Genomic DNA, 15,363 nt, shown 5'->3' on the forward strand with positions numbered 1-15,363 from the left:
GACAGAGGAGCTTGGAGGGATGCCGCCCATGGGGCACAGAGAGCTGGATGTGACTGAGCGATTGTGCGCATTGGTTTCCTGCACAGGGGAGTGAAGTCTGCCGCTGGCTCATTCCCAGCTACGCACTACTCATCTGATTAGCTCATTCTTTCCGCCTCTCTCAGACTCCTTGTTGCCACCTTTTTATTCCAAATAGCTGAATCAAATGCTACTTCCCATTCATCCACAGACTCTACTCCATGAAGTTTCAGTTATGCCTTCTGGGGAAAGTGGACATTTCAAAAAGCAAACTGGGTGTGGAAAGTGATGGGGGACGCTGGAGTCGAGGGCAGAGTGGAAGAGGTATGAAGACCTCTAGGTCTGTGAGGTTCGCAGTTGGAGATATTTACCTTCACCTCCAGACGCCCAGTGCCTAGCTCGTTAAGTGTGTGCTGCGGCCAGTGCTGTTGGGAGGCACTTTGAGACGTAGTTAACCTCCCACTCCACCCATCTCAAGAATTCCCTTCCTAAGACATGCCTTTGTAGCTCTTCCACCTATTACCACAATGTAACTGGAAGCTTATGTATTTCCCTGTGTTCATACAGAAACACTTAGGCATAGGAAAATCCGATTTAACCAGACCCTGGAACTGGCACTTAGAACTTTCATTTTCTTCTTTCATTGGTTTCTTAGTTCTAACTTTTCCTTTTGGCTTCACTTGTTTACTCTACTTTCTCTTTTAAATATGTCTGTGGTACCCCCAAAGTACTGTACAGCCTTGTTAAATGATTATTATCAATTAAAGGGTTACTCATCCCTAACATATTGAGTTAGAGATTATTTCACCTACTTTTCCTACCTTTCTTTTAAAATTATTTCTTATATTGAAAACTTAGTGCCTGTAGACTGCACCTGCACCAGCCCACTGTATATGTTTAGTGATAAGAAGCATTTTCTACTGAATAGAAACATCAACCAGGCTCCTAGCTAAAAGAACAAGCTAGAATATTTGAGGCTAATAAGTAAAGAAATAAAAGTGAATTTACTAGTAGAGCACCCTGGCCACACTATAATGGCTCTTTATTTCCTTTCCTCAGCCATCAAAAACTTACAGACCATTTTGAGGCAGAGAAAGAATAACTATTTGAGAAAACAGGTTGTTTTCAATATAGACATGGGAAACGTACTACAGTTATTAAGCAGAATCGTCTCAAAAAGAAAATTCTCACAAAGAATTTCAGCACTAACAGAATGGTTACAAAAGGTATATCCTATTTTTAATGCCACTGCATGTATCGTCATGATTTCAAAGGCTGGGATCCATTCCAATTCTAGCATTTTATGAATAATAAACATGGCTAAATTAAGAAAAAAAAGAGTAGTGACAACCAAAATTTATTTAATTTTTAAAAGTACTTTCAGTAGGAGCAGAAAATTTCTTTTCAGCTCATAAGGAATAAAAGTAGAAAATACATGTAACTGTAACTCTCTGTTAAACTATTTTATGGATATAAATAATTTTAGTGTTCTTGGGTTATTCTTCCTATATATGCTAAGTTGTTTCAGTCATGTCTGACTCGGCAACCCCACAGACTGTGGACTGTAGCCTGCCAGGGATTATCCAGGAAAGAATATTACAGTGGGTTCCCATGACCTGCTCCAGGGGATCTTCCTGACCCAGGGATCTGGCAGGAGGGTTCTTTACCACTAGCACCACCTAGGAAGCCCTTGTTCTTCCTATAATTACCCTCAAATAGTTAATTCTCTGATACACTGATTGGAATGGGGAATGAATTGTTTGGGATTGGGAAATAAGATTGGATTTGGATTTTGGAAAAGGAAACGTATTGCTACAGGAATTTACATTTACTGTACATCTGCTAACATCAGATTCCCTTCAAGTTCAAGGCAAAGACGGGCCCACTTTACTTGAATATAAAATACATATTAATATCTATGAAAAAAATCAGGGTAAGGAGTAAATCTATTATTTTCTACCCTACGTTAAGAAAAGGGAGTATGTAAGTTGTTAGCATAAAGCTCCTTGATAGCTTAAAGAAAGCAATCCAAACTTAGAAATCGAGCCACATTCACTTCAAATTAGTTATGTTGGGAGGAGCTCAGTGGTGTCAGACTCTTTTGTGACCCCATGGACTGTAGCCCACCAGACTCCTCAGTCCATGGGATTCTCCACGGAAGAATACCAGAGTGCGTTGCCATTTCCTTCCCCAGGGGATGTTCCTGACCTGGGGATCAAACCCTCGTCTCCTGCATTGGCAGGAGGATTCTTTACCACTGAGCTACCAGGGAAGCCCTATCTTGGGAGGCTGGGCACTTATTCCAGGGGTATTCCACAAACTTTAAAATTTAAGTCTTCTACAGAAATACCTACATGAGTTCTTTTAGATAATCTCAATGAAAACAAATGTTATAATTTGGGAGAGGATTACATTTCTACATTATTGGAAATACTCAAATCATTTGGAATCACATAAGTAAGGTAAATGATCAAGCTAAGGAATAAACACATTTTCTGATTAAGCAAGAACATTTAGGTGCTACTATAGGAGGCTATGGTTTTTCCTGTGGTCATGTATGGATGCGGGAGTTGGACTGTGAAGAAGGCTGAACGCCAAAGAATTGATGCTTTTGAACTGTGGTGTTGGAGAAGCTTCTTGAGGGTCCCTTGGACTGCAAGGAGATCCAACCAGTCCATTCTGAAGGAGATCAGCCCTGGGATTTCTTTGGAAGGAATGATGCTAAAGCTGAAACTCCAATACTTTGGCCACTTCATGCAAAGAGTTGACTCATTGGAAAAGACTCTGATGCTGGGAGGGGTTGGGGGCCGGAGAAGGGGACGACAGAGGGTGAGATGGCTGGATGGCATCACTGACTCGATGGACGTGAGTCTGAGTGAACTCCGGGAGTTGGTGATGGACAGGGAGGCCTGGCGTGCTGCGATTCATGGGGTCGCAACGAGTCGGACACGACTGAGCGACTGAACTGAACTGATAGTGTAATAAGTCTTATAAGGTGGTTTTGAAGGCAATTTCAAAAGAGGAATATACATCCCAAGGTAGAGGCTTAAAAAGAAAACATTCATTCTGTGTTTTCTGTTTTTAAAAAATCAGTCTAGCTATTTCATAGTCACACTTTGTCCTTAGTAAACTCAGCTGGATTCCAGATGACAAATTTCACATTTAGTTCTAACTAAAAGTTTTAGTTTCCCTATAAGAAAGCTGCCTACAAACCAAGTTATTTTTTATATTACCAATTTAAATAAGCATATTACCAGTTTAAATTATCAGTTTTATATTATCAATTTAAACAGCTTACCTGTTTAAACTGTCACTTGTTTCTGAACTTGACTGTTATCCAAAGAGATTGGTTTCATCCACTAAATTTGTTTTTCTAAAGTTTTTTTCAACCACTTGATCAAAAATAAAAATGTTAGTAAATAAAGTCAAGTCAACTACATAATTCTCCCAGATTTACGCCCTTAGGATACATTTTGGTATTCATTATAGTCAGAAGTTCTTTTGCACACAGCTTTTCAGGTTAAAGTTTCTTAATGACAATCCTTGCATACTTGATTTTAGAAGAATACCAGACAATCAAACAGAAAGAGGGTTATTCTAGCATTTATTTAAAAGGACAACAATGTGGCTGAAGTTATTAACATGGCTATTAAATTTACATCACATTTAAAAGCTAACAAAAAACCCAAACTGAAAAAAAAAATGCAATAAAAAAGTGATTCGGCCCTTGAAAGCTTTAAATATATTTAGTCCTTATAAAACCAGGATCCATGACCCTTCGGGGATTATACATAATAGCACTGAAAATGTCTTAATGCTTCATAAATAGGAAACACCTACACAGGCACAGATGTCCCAATGTACTTAAGCCAGTGAGGATCATGTTGGTTTGAGCTCAGGAGACTTGGCAGAGCTTTAAGAATTCCACACTGAATTTTTATAGTACTTTTTAATTTTCAAAGTAAACAACCATGCACAAATCCCTCAAGCAAGAGTGCTGAGTGTTCTCACTATTTTACAGAAGCTGAAACTGTGACAGAGAGCAGAAAGAGACTACACAAATATACGCAAGAGAGATAAGTGGCTTGATCCCACTTCTCCTTTATATATTGTTTAAAAATTCACTTATGACAAATAAATTTCACTTAAGACAAATAAAAAGTATCAGTTGGTAAAGAATCCACCTGCAATGCAGGAGACTCCACTTTGATTCCTGGGTCAGGAAGATCCCCTGGAGAAGGGATAGGCTACCCACTCTACTTCTCTAGGAATTCCCTGGTGCCTCAGCTGGTGAAGAATCCACGTGCAATGCAGGAGACCTGGGTTCAGTCCCTGGGTTAGGAAGATCCCCTGGAGAAGGGAAAGGTTACCCACTCCAGTATTCTGGCCCAGAGAATTCCATGGACTGTATAGTCCACGGGGTCGCAAAGAGTTGGACACGACAGAGCGACTCTCACTTCACTTCAGAAAGGATTTCTAACACAATATTAAATACTCCCCCTTCAGATCACAATTAAGTATTCCTATTATTTTCTCTTTCTCTATAAAATGTCTCAAATTTCCCCACCTGTAAAATTAAGGTAAATAACAGCTGTCTTCTATACTACAAAGTTACTGACAGAGTCAGTAACAATACAGAAACTAGAATTAAAAACCTTCATAGGGTTGTTAAGGGGTTTAAATAAGACGAATGCATACAAAGTTTTGAGCATACTGGTGACAGAAAATTACAGAAAAAATTATTAGAAAAAAAAGTTCAAAATATACAGGAAAGAATATGGATAATATACATTAAAAAAATCTGACGTAGTTAACTTCATCATAACTTTTACAGAATATCTGACTAATCTGTATTTTGTTTCAGATCTCTAGAGACCAGATGTTAAGCGAGGCCTGCTGGGGAGCTTAGACTACTGAGAATTAGGCATTCTTAGTGTAATTGTTGCTACCGCTTAGTTGCTAAATCGTTTCTGGTAATACCACTAACTAATCCTGTGCTGTTTCTCTAAACACTTTCCATAGGTCTCATTTCCTCTTCTGAAAAAGTAAGTGGGGGCTGTAAAAGAGCTCTCAAGTCCCTTTAACTTCTAATCTAAAATCATCGTACCTGACACGGAAAGCAAGCTTTGAGAACTCGAGCCCCAAGTCTCAGGCTCTACCAACAACAGTGTTTACATATTATTTTCTATGTACCACCAACTACATTATTTTAAATTACTATTTTGTAAAAATACTGAACCTGGTTTCATTCTTGTCTTACACTTGACAGTGTACAAAGAATCAATTTTAGTTTTCCACTCTCTTCCCCAGGTGCCTCATTCACTAAAATAATAAGTTAAGAGGACTGTAGGATTTTAGAGACAGAAGTACACACATGTTTTGAAAATAATTCATGTATAATTGTAAGGAAAATATTTTTACTCTAAAACACCTGATTATTCAAGGTCACAGATCAGTTCAGCTCAGCATTAGAACGCGAGTTTCCTAATTTTTAGTCTATCTCTTTCTACTACTTCTACTATTAAGTAATGCAATTGTCTGGAAGGGATTTGAAGTTTTTTTTTTAATCCACCAAATTTGCAGTTTATGTCATCTTAAAATTAAGGAAACCCTTATCTCCAATAATTGCAAAACAATAACACAAAACATTAAAACAATAATAAAGTAAAACAGTGTCTACAGCAAACAGGGAGAGCTTTAATGTTCAACATGTGACAATCATAAGGTCATAAGTCACACATTGCCCCAACCAGCATGAAATAATAAATCGTGTACTAAATTAAATGTCATTTCACAACAGCTTTAAAAAATTGGCTATCAAATATACTTTCATAATAGCCACAGCTAAATATTAAGGACAATTATGAAATCAACCAGAATAAAGGTTAATTTTATTATAAAAAGAAAAATTAACATTTATTGCCACAAACCCTATGTCCTATATACTACATACTTAAGTTGAACTTAAGTTTAAAAAATAAAAATTCAATGTAAGATAATGGGCTAAATATTTACAGCTAATCATATTATTAAACCTTTCTCCCCTGAAATATATATATTTGGAGCTCTACAGTGCAAATGAAAAAAATTCTAAAATAAGAGACATCTTCACTAAATTTGTTGTATTATAGACATTATTAGTCTTGTTGAAACTTGCTCAAAAGAAAAAAATTTTAAAGCACTCAAAATTAATATGTTACTCTGAAAAAGTATATTTAAGCATGCAGCTCCTTTAAGATAAATCATTACTATTTAAGCCGGGCCAGAGATAAAATTAGGTGATGACACACTTCTATTCAAAATAACTGGCTTTAAGGACTATATTGCAATATGAATAGTTTAAATGACCATCTAGCAACTGGAGAATTCCATAATTTATTATGGGCTTCCTCAATGGTTCAAGCGGCAAAAACTATCCCTGCAATGCAGGAGACATAGGACACTCAGGTTCAATCCCTGGGCTGGGAAGATCCCCTGGAGGAGGAAATAGCGCAACCAATTCCAGTATTCTTGCCTGAAGAATCCCATGAACAGAGTTGCCTGGCAGGATATAGTCCATAAGGTTGCAAAGAGTGGGACATGGCTGAGCATGCACACACACATAATTTATTATAAATAGGTAAGATTAAATAAGAATCCATTTCCTTACTTTTCAACAGAAAAATACACAACCCATGGAAATACGTTACTCCTATAGAAGAGGGTTCTACTCCTGGAGTGTATGATAGGGTCAGGGGACAGTGTATGTCAAAGTGCACTAGGAAATATACAGTGCTTATATTAACACAATATATCATCACTGTTTCAACTACATGCCAGTAATTAGACTTTTTTGAGTAAATAGCAGTCTAAATAAAAATGGGAAAAATACAAACTTGGTCTTAGCTGAAATAATCTAAAAGGAACTAAAATTTCCATTCCATCCTTTTTTTTTTTTTTTTTGTAATAAAGGATAGCAAAAGACAACAAGGATACCTATAAACATCAGGGCTATATTGCCACAATTAGCTTTAGATTTTTACGTCAAATAAAAGAAACTAAATTGTAATCCTGGTTAATGCACTTCTTTATGTGCAAAGAATTGATGTGCAAACACAGCCCCAAATTTCTCTTTTTTCAGTCCTCTGAATTCATGGCAGCTGATCCAAACTGTTGGTTTTTGGAACGTTCTTGATGTTTCTAAACTTCTCTTCCACCTTTTCATATCTCTACTGCTTCGCCCTCTCACATCCCTTCCCTCAACACCTGTAATCCACAAACTCCACTGGAAGCCTGTATTCAAGGGATATATGTGACAGTGGTAGTGAGGAATAAAAAGGCAGTCTATCAAAATCTGGTGTTTGAGGGTAGAAACCACTCTCTCCAACTAACTTTGAACTACTATATTTTCTAAAATATACCTTTGTGGGTAAAAATCAATACAAAAATTTACCATTAAAACTCATACTCTAATCCAGTTTAGCATAAAAGTGATCATGTACAATTCAGAAAGAGAGGAACACTTAACAGATCTTCCCCCCCACCAAATGGGAGTTCTCCATAAGGATATTTTTATTTACTTGAAAAATGCAAAACGTAAGTAGAACAAACCAGAAGAAAATGAGGGCAACTGACTCTCTGGAATCATAGAAATAAGGAGTTCTTCTATAAAGGTCAATAAGTAATTGATTTTTTTTTACTGTAGTGATTTCAAACTAAACTAACACACCTGAATACACAATGTGTTTATCTTGTTTTTTTCTTTTACTAATAATAAAGCCATAACAATGCACAGGGTTTTAAAAAATGAAGACAAACAGGCAAAAGCTAGCCTCCTTTAACATTCAGAAATCATTTTATGAGTGAATATCAGAAATATTAAGCTTAAAAAGACACTGATTGAAACACTCGCTGCTAGAACATTTGGAAGGAGAGAAAAAAGGTATAAAGTATCCATTAAAAAAGGAGAGAAATCAGTAAAAATCTTTTCCTCAGGCCTCCTCTCTCTCTGAGAATACAATCAACACAATGTTAATAAGAAAAATGTTAAGGGGACACAATTTGCTTCATTCATCCTATGTTTGTACAGGTCTTCATTCCCATTATGTTAATAAGTGAGGCACAGATGCAAATAATAATGAGATGTTAAAATCCACATAAATTTTCATAGCTTCATTAAATGCCAATCAACAGAGCCTTAAACTCCACCTATGACTTAGGTTACAAATTCATCTTGCATCATTCTTTCTCTTTAATAACCATACCCTTCAGAAAACGATCAACTTTTTTATACTAAAGTTTCAAAGCAGTTCCAATAAAAGCTCTTAATTCCACCGAAACCATTTACTTCTATGCCTCCTTTCAGCAGTTGCACCATTAATACTCAAGTGAAACGACATTGAAAATCGAATTATGCACAAATGTGCCTTCATCAATGTTACAAGTTTATGCTAAATTTTTTGAATTTCAGTATTTAAAAAGTATATGAAGGTAGAATGGCTACTGCATTTTACTTAAAGAATGTATCTGAGTATCAATAAGGTTCCTCTCATTTTACTATCAATTAACTTAAATCTTCAAATAGTCTACTATGGCCCATCATGATATTCATAATTTTACAACAATGTAATAACTGGATGTTGTGCTATGCTGATACATCAGAAGGAATTGCCTTCCCTCACAAAAGAGAGTGAAAAGTGTTTTTAAGTGTTTTAAGAAAAAGCAATTTTAGGTGACATCTTAAAAAGTCAAATTACAATTTATGCTTTAAAAGAATTTAAACAGAATGCAAGTGAAGTTATTAGTGGATTTAATATTTCTGTATCTCAAGTCAGAAAGGCATTATTTAACATAGTTGTGGTCTTAACATGTTGAATTATCTGATTACTCAAGGTCATTGGTCATAAAATTTGGCTAGAACCATGTAACATATAGAGAAGAGAAAGCAATGGATTTTAATTATATCAGGGTTACTATTTGAAAACAATAGGCTAATTCAATGATGGTAAAAAGAAACACTGTTTCAATTTACTTGGAAGAAGCTTTGTTCTGGGTAATCACAGTTCCCAATGTTAAGATAATGCCACGAAGCACAAAATTTTCAAACCTTCTCAAACAATCCTGTAAAGATATTACATCTTTTCATAGGACACAAACTACTGGTTATAATTCCAAACCACACATCAGCCTAAAATAATCATTTCACTAAATATTAAAGAATCTCGAAAGAGCCACATCATCGTTTTGCCTACCATCGTATGGCTGTTGAGGCTGACATACCTTAAATGTTATCAACGACTAAAAAAGTATTAAAGCTAGCTTTAATGACTTAAGAATAACTATATTAAGACTTATTCTCCAGATCCTAGATTTTATAGGGCTTAATGAAAGTTAACTGACTAGAAAATGAGAAGTTCTTGTTCCACGCCTTTTTTACAGTAAGGAAAATGAAAATAATACCATGCTGAGTATCAGAACAAAAAGCATTAATTATCACCAAGCGCTTCCTAAGATATATTATTTTTCTTTGTACAATTAAATGTTTTATAAATCAATGTAGCAGTTTCCTACAAATACCTTAGTCAAACCAAATGTACTTATTCTTTTAAAACAAATAAGCACAATCATGAATTCCACTACCAAAAACTGAGATTGAAAAATTTAAAACACAGCATGTCTTTTAAGATTGAAGCACAACAGGCTAATGTAGTAACATCTCAAATCTTCCTACTGAAAACATTTTAAACCTTCAGTTCAGAATGACAGCAATAAAAAGTTTAAATGTTCTACGTAAAAGATAATTATTATTTAAGTAACAGATTAGTAGGTAGTTTACATTAAAACACACAAGAACCAAGGATTTTTTTTTGCTTTTATAAGAAACGTCTAAGCCTTTTAAAAGGAATAGAACATAGCCTAAATCGAAGTCTAAAATTTTTCCCCAACGAGCACAGCTTCCTACTTAAAGAGGAAAAAAATGAGTCAACTCAGTATTAGGGTAAATCATTAATAGAAAAAGTATTTTTAAAAGTTTTAAACAAAATTTTCAATGACTAGTTAGTGGGAAGTGACTACCATTAACACTTTAGAACTTGAAGTACTTACGTACAAAGAAATCATGGTGTCTAGTATGCCCTCCTCCCAACTCAAAAAGTCTCACTGATTAATCGGTCTTGTGTCTCTACAATTAATTTTTATATTTTCCTTCACACCTAAAATGTGATACATACTTATCTGAATTGGCAATGGGTGTGCAGGACAGAGCATTTAACTCCTACCAACAGATTCCCTTACATTTAGAACTTTTTCTTGGTAATTACGTTTTTACAGACCTTTTTGAGTCAAACAGAAATGTCAGTATACTTATAAATGATGGAGAATAAAGAAGATAGGAACAAATAAAACATAGCTGAGACTGAAGCTTAACAATGCTGACCATTAGTTATATATGTGAGAACTTGCAGGAACATTTGAAAGTAAACTCAGCACCAATTTCTTTCTTAAAGAAACCAATCAGCAGACGTAACTCATCTACCCTGGGTCAGGAACTCTGTCCTACATCTAATACTCAGGTCAGGTAAACTGCTCACTGCACTGCTTTAGTAATCTCACGACTCAGTTTCTTCAACAGGAAGGTTCACAGTTTGAAGAAAAGGGTTCATTGTTAGTACTTCTAATTTTCCCCAGGCTAACACTTCACAGATGTACAAATACAGCAGAAGGTTTGATTATGTAAGTATTAAAGGTGTTTTTCATTGCAATGTAAGAGCATATTTTAGGACAACTGAAAATTATGCACAATAAATATGTTTCCACACATTATCCCCCTCTGAATTTATATCACTTTTACTAAAGTTATCTGTTAATGAGCAATATTAAGTTTTCACATAAAATTTTCAATCACTGCCCGGTGGGATACCAAATACCACTATTTTGGAAAAAACAAACACAAAACTTGAAAGGGTTTTGTACAGACAAATCACATAGTTTGTCTACCGAGCTTACTTTCAAAAGACCACTTAAACTCTTTCACGTGAAAAAGCACTTGAATTGCGGTCGAATACATTCAAATAAATGTTTAAATCTATCAATGGATCTGAAACATACCATTTTCAAGAAACAGAAAGACTTAATCTTACCTTGAATAGCCGTTAGAAAAAACAGATCGACCAGAGAAGTTCAAAGTCCCCAAGGAAGTCAAGTTATCATCTCCAGACCCTTGGCATCTATTCCAATTTTCTGAACCAACAGGAATTGGTGGAATGACATTAAAAATAGGTTTCTGATCCTGCTGTTGAGAAAGGGATGCTGTATTCATGTCGTAGTGGTACATCTGTCCCCCAGAGGTACTCACACCATGAACAGAAATGGCAGACATTTTATTACCAATTATATTGGCCCCAGAAAAGCTGGCCTGACAATAAACTGGGCCCAGTTTCTCCTGCTTAATTACCCCAGGGGTGCAGAGTTCAATAAAATCTTCTTTTTCTGTTTTCACTTGGGGCAGTGGCACACTGTTAGGACCTGGTAAGATCAAATCTCCATTGTCTTTAATTTTAGGCTTAGTGTCCGGTAAAACAAGAGGCTTACAGTCCTCATTCGAGCTTCCTTCCAGAAGGAATGGATCATCCTCTCCTGCCAAAGGAGAAAGCAAACAGTTTTCATCTATCAAGAGGTCTGAGCTCCAAGGACTCTCACTTGTCTCTTTACTTGGGGACCCAGAAGAAAACTCCAAATCCTGGAGCTTTTTCCTCCAAATGTCAAAGGTGCTTTGGTCTGTGGTATACAACTTCATATTACCCCCGTTACTGCCCTTCTGGCCTTTCAAATTCTGCTGTTCTGAAGACACATCAGAGTGAGTTTTTGGAAACTCCTTCTCTGTGGGGGCAGCAGAGACAGCAGCGGATGCCGAATTCTTAGGGTTCTCTGGAACACTGGTTGACCTATTGAGGTTTGCGATGCTTTCTTCCAGAAGCCGAAAGTCTGTTTCCCCAGAGGAAAGGCTGATTTGGCCCTGCTGTGGGAATCCCAGGTCATTTCCCATCACTTTTGTCTCTGTCTCTCCCATGTACAGTCCCATTGACAGTGAAACTGCCTTGGACAGATCTGGCTGCTGCGCATTGCTTCCTGAGCCTTTGGGAAAATCAACCAGAAGTCTTTGCTGCTTGGAGTCTGACTGAGAAGCAGCAGCCAGTGAGGGAGAAGATGCAGAAACCTTCACAGTAGCTCCTCCCCTTAGGGTTTTATAGAAGTCCATCACATTTCCCCTCTCTCGACCAAGCACACTGCTGGGGATTTCTTCTCTATTGGGGGTGCTTAATGACTCCTTGGGGTCCATCAGTGAGTATCAGCTACAAAAAAAGAAGGGGACATAATAAGCTACAAAATCACATTATCTCTGTGATCCGATTAGTAAGAGCCTGTTAAATGAAGCTTTTAGTTAACACCGGATCTAATTCCTTGTTATCAAAAGAGTAGATAGACTCTGTCTTCCAGAATACAAAAGCAGAGGCTCCTGCTCCCATTCAGTGCACCACATTTAAAAGTACAATGCAGTCCATTTGCACAGCTCTGAACAAAATTGTATCAAACTAAGCCTGGGTATTCATCTTGCCACTCACAAACTGGTAACTTTGTTAATCAGACATTATAATTCATGACATCTGATTATTCTCAAGTTCCAGCTGATGTCAAAGTATTTAATTTTAAAAAAGTATGATCATTTCTTTTCAACTAATCAAGGTTATCGGCTTTTCTGAGAACCAATAAACATAAAATTTGATAAACACTATGCTAGAATTCTCTGTTTCTAATTACTCCCCAATTCCCCTCCTACTGGCTGGTCACACATCCAAACCTTTTAGTCCAACCTACTGGTGAACCATGTATTTTATTTGAAAAATAAACAATGATGGTCTGCTCATTTTCCAACAGAGTAGGAAAAGGCTCTTATTTTAACCCATATTTCCTACTGAATGTGCCTAATAGTGCCTGCCTTCAAATTTTGGACGTATGAAATGAAAGGCACTGTACACAGGCTAATCAAAATTTAGATTTTAAAAAAGTAGAATAGAATACGTAGTAGCTGCACACTACAATTTTAGCTTAAATACTGTACAAGAACTATAGCTCTCTCAAACCCTTACAACACAATAGAATCTATGAAACTACATGTTTTTAAAGTGCTTAAGACCTCAGTATGAAATACTATTATAATCTCGAAATTAAATGTTTTCCTTTCTGAATATCTAAGTATTGAAAAAACAAAGGAAAAAAAAAAAAAAAAACACCCCAGACCTGTAAAATCACATTTATATAAATCCAAGTAAAACGCTCAGAACAATTTGCTCCACATTCTAAAGCTTCACCTATCCTAATTCTGAGCCTTCTTTCAAGAAGGTTAGGTTGACAGGTTATTGACAATCAAGATGTTTTAAGAGGCAGGCAGAGTCTTTGATAAGCATTATTTGCGACATTATATTCAAATCCCGTTCAAAGAAAGAAAACTTTTCCTGTACGGAGACTTTAAGATGCTCAAACTTCACTGGTCCTGTCTAAAAGTGGAATGTGATGAAGGTAGACAGTGGTAGGCACCCGCCTCTACAAATCTCAAGGGTAAACTGCTTTTCATCCCCGCCCCTCTGCTGTATTTATCTGATAACGATCTCTAAACATAAGGTATCAAATGGAGCCTAATGAATTTCCACGCCGCTTTGACAGCTGCCTTCAAACTCGAGACCAAAACAAAACTTCATAAAACGAAAAGATATCTCAAACGACTTTATCCCCCCGTTTAAGTTGCAAATAACCCTGTCACAGTAATCGGCGTTAACGAACCATGCCAAGGGGTCTTAAGCGGCATTACACGGCTGCAATCGTCAAGTCTGCAATCCCAAAACGTCAAACTAGCGCTTGTCAAAAATTGCACCACAAAACTATAATGGTTAGGGAGGGTCTTTTTTCTAAAAGGGGCTACTTCAAACCTTCAGGCGCGAAGTGATGTCAAGCGCTAAAGAACAAACCCGGGGCCGAGGGAGGCGAGAGGGGAAAAAAGTGCGAGGTTAAGAGAGAAATGTGTCCAGACCTGTTGAGTTCTTTTCTTCGACACGCCCACTTCCACCAGATAACGCCAGCCCCGGCCGAAGTCTCCAAGTCGCAGACTGTCAGCCCCCTGCGTGTGTGTGTGTGTGTGCGCGCGCGCGCGGGCGCGCACACACACACACACACACACACACACACACACACACACACACTGCGTGCCCGCCAGAAAGGAGACGCACTGGAGCCTCGACACAAACCCTGCTCGCGCTCGGGCGCACAAGGGTGGAGTGGAAAGATTCAGGCGAGGAGAATTCAGACGCCACTCAACGTTCACCAGAAAAATGGGTGTCAGGGAGGCCCCCCTGTGAGGGAAAAGAAAGGGAGCTAGAGAAGGGGAAAAAAAAAAAAAAAAAAAGCCAGGATTCCTTGCCAGGGAACGAGAGCGAGAGCCTGGAAACGTGGGGCGGCTCGACGAGGCTCCACTCGCAGGGAGCTCGGGTTCCTCCCCCTCGGCCCGGCCGGGGGACGGCAGCCCAGGGAGAGGAAGAGGCCAGCTCTGTCACCCGCGCGCTGCCCTTTCGTCACCGTCACCCGGCCCTCGCCAGCCCCCACCCCCACTCCCCGAGGCTAATAAAAGTTTGCGAGCTACCGCGGCGCCCCCGAGCCAGCCTCTAGGCCCCGGCCCGCACCTCGGGGAGCAAGCGCTCACGCGGGCCCCAGCCCCCGGCCCTCCCCTTACCTCTGCCGGCTGCGCCGCTTACCCGCCACCGTCCGCGGCTCCCACCGCAGCCGAGATAAACAACTTAGCGTGTGAAAGCAGGAGGAGCAGGAGAGAGAGATTTTTTTCTCTAAAAAAAAGGAAGTAAACAGCCGCCCCCTTCTCCATGAGGGGGAGGGGAGAGCCCCTATTTGAGAAAGTCTCCCATTTCCCGGCTGACAAGCCAGACCCCCGCCCCGCGCACGTCTTCGCGGGTCGGGGCTCTCGGGCGCGCGTCCTCCCTGCCGGCGCTCCGCCGCTCCGGCTGCGGCGTCTCTTTCCACCCACTAGAATCCGTCCCCGACGGGCGGGCGGTGACTCGGGCTCCCGTCACAGACTCGAGCTCGCAAAATGGAGGAGGAGGAGGAGGGGAGGCAGCGCGGACACGCGAAAGGGCCGCCCGGCCGCGGCGAGCGAGCGGGACCGAGGGGGGCGGGCGGAGGCGGCGCCACGGCGCGCACACACACACACGGGCGCACACACACACACACGCGCGCGCGCGCGCGCACGCGCTCCCACTCCACCCCCGGCCGCTCCCCGCCCGAGGGGCCGCGCGGCGGCGCGGGGAA

At 39.2% G+C, this 15,363-nt stretch overlaps 1 protein-coding gene across 9 annotated transcripts in view; it reads right to left on the bottom strand.

Moving 5' to 3' along the window:
- NR3C1 (nuclear receptor subfamily 3 group C member 1) overlaps positions 1-15,363 on the bottom strand; it is a 487,336-nt gene that overhangs the window by 101,803 nt on the left and 370,170 nt on the right. For 7 of the 9 annotated variants that reach the window (XM_055556671.1, XM_055556659.1, XM_055556681.1 and 4 more), the window contains one exon: positions 11,136-12,347. In XM_055556671.1, the coding sequence (XP_055412646.1) occupies positions 11,136-12,334 (1,199 nt within the window). In that variant the 5' untranslated portion in view covers positions 12,335-12,347. Of the gene's footprint in view, positions 1-11,135; positions 12,348-14,080; positions 14,217-14,776; positions 15,304-15,363 lie in introns of those variants that run through there. The other 2 variants (XM_055556646.1, XM_055556675.1) reach the window with 2 other exon arrangements.

The sequence above is a fragment of the Bubalus kerabau genome, chromosome 1 (assembly GCF_029407905.1).
Source record: "Bubalus kerabau isolate K-KA32 ecotype Philippines breed swamp buffalo chromosome 1, PCC_UOA_SB_1v2, whole genome shotgun sequence".
Classification (NCBI taxonomy): Eukaryota; Metazoa; Chordata; class Mammalia; order Artiodactyla; family Bovidae; genus Bubalus; species Bubalus kerabau.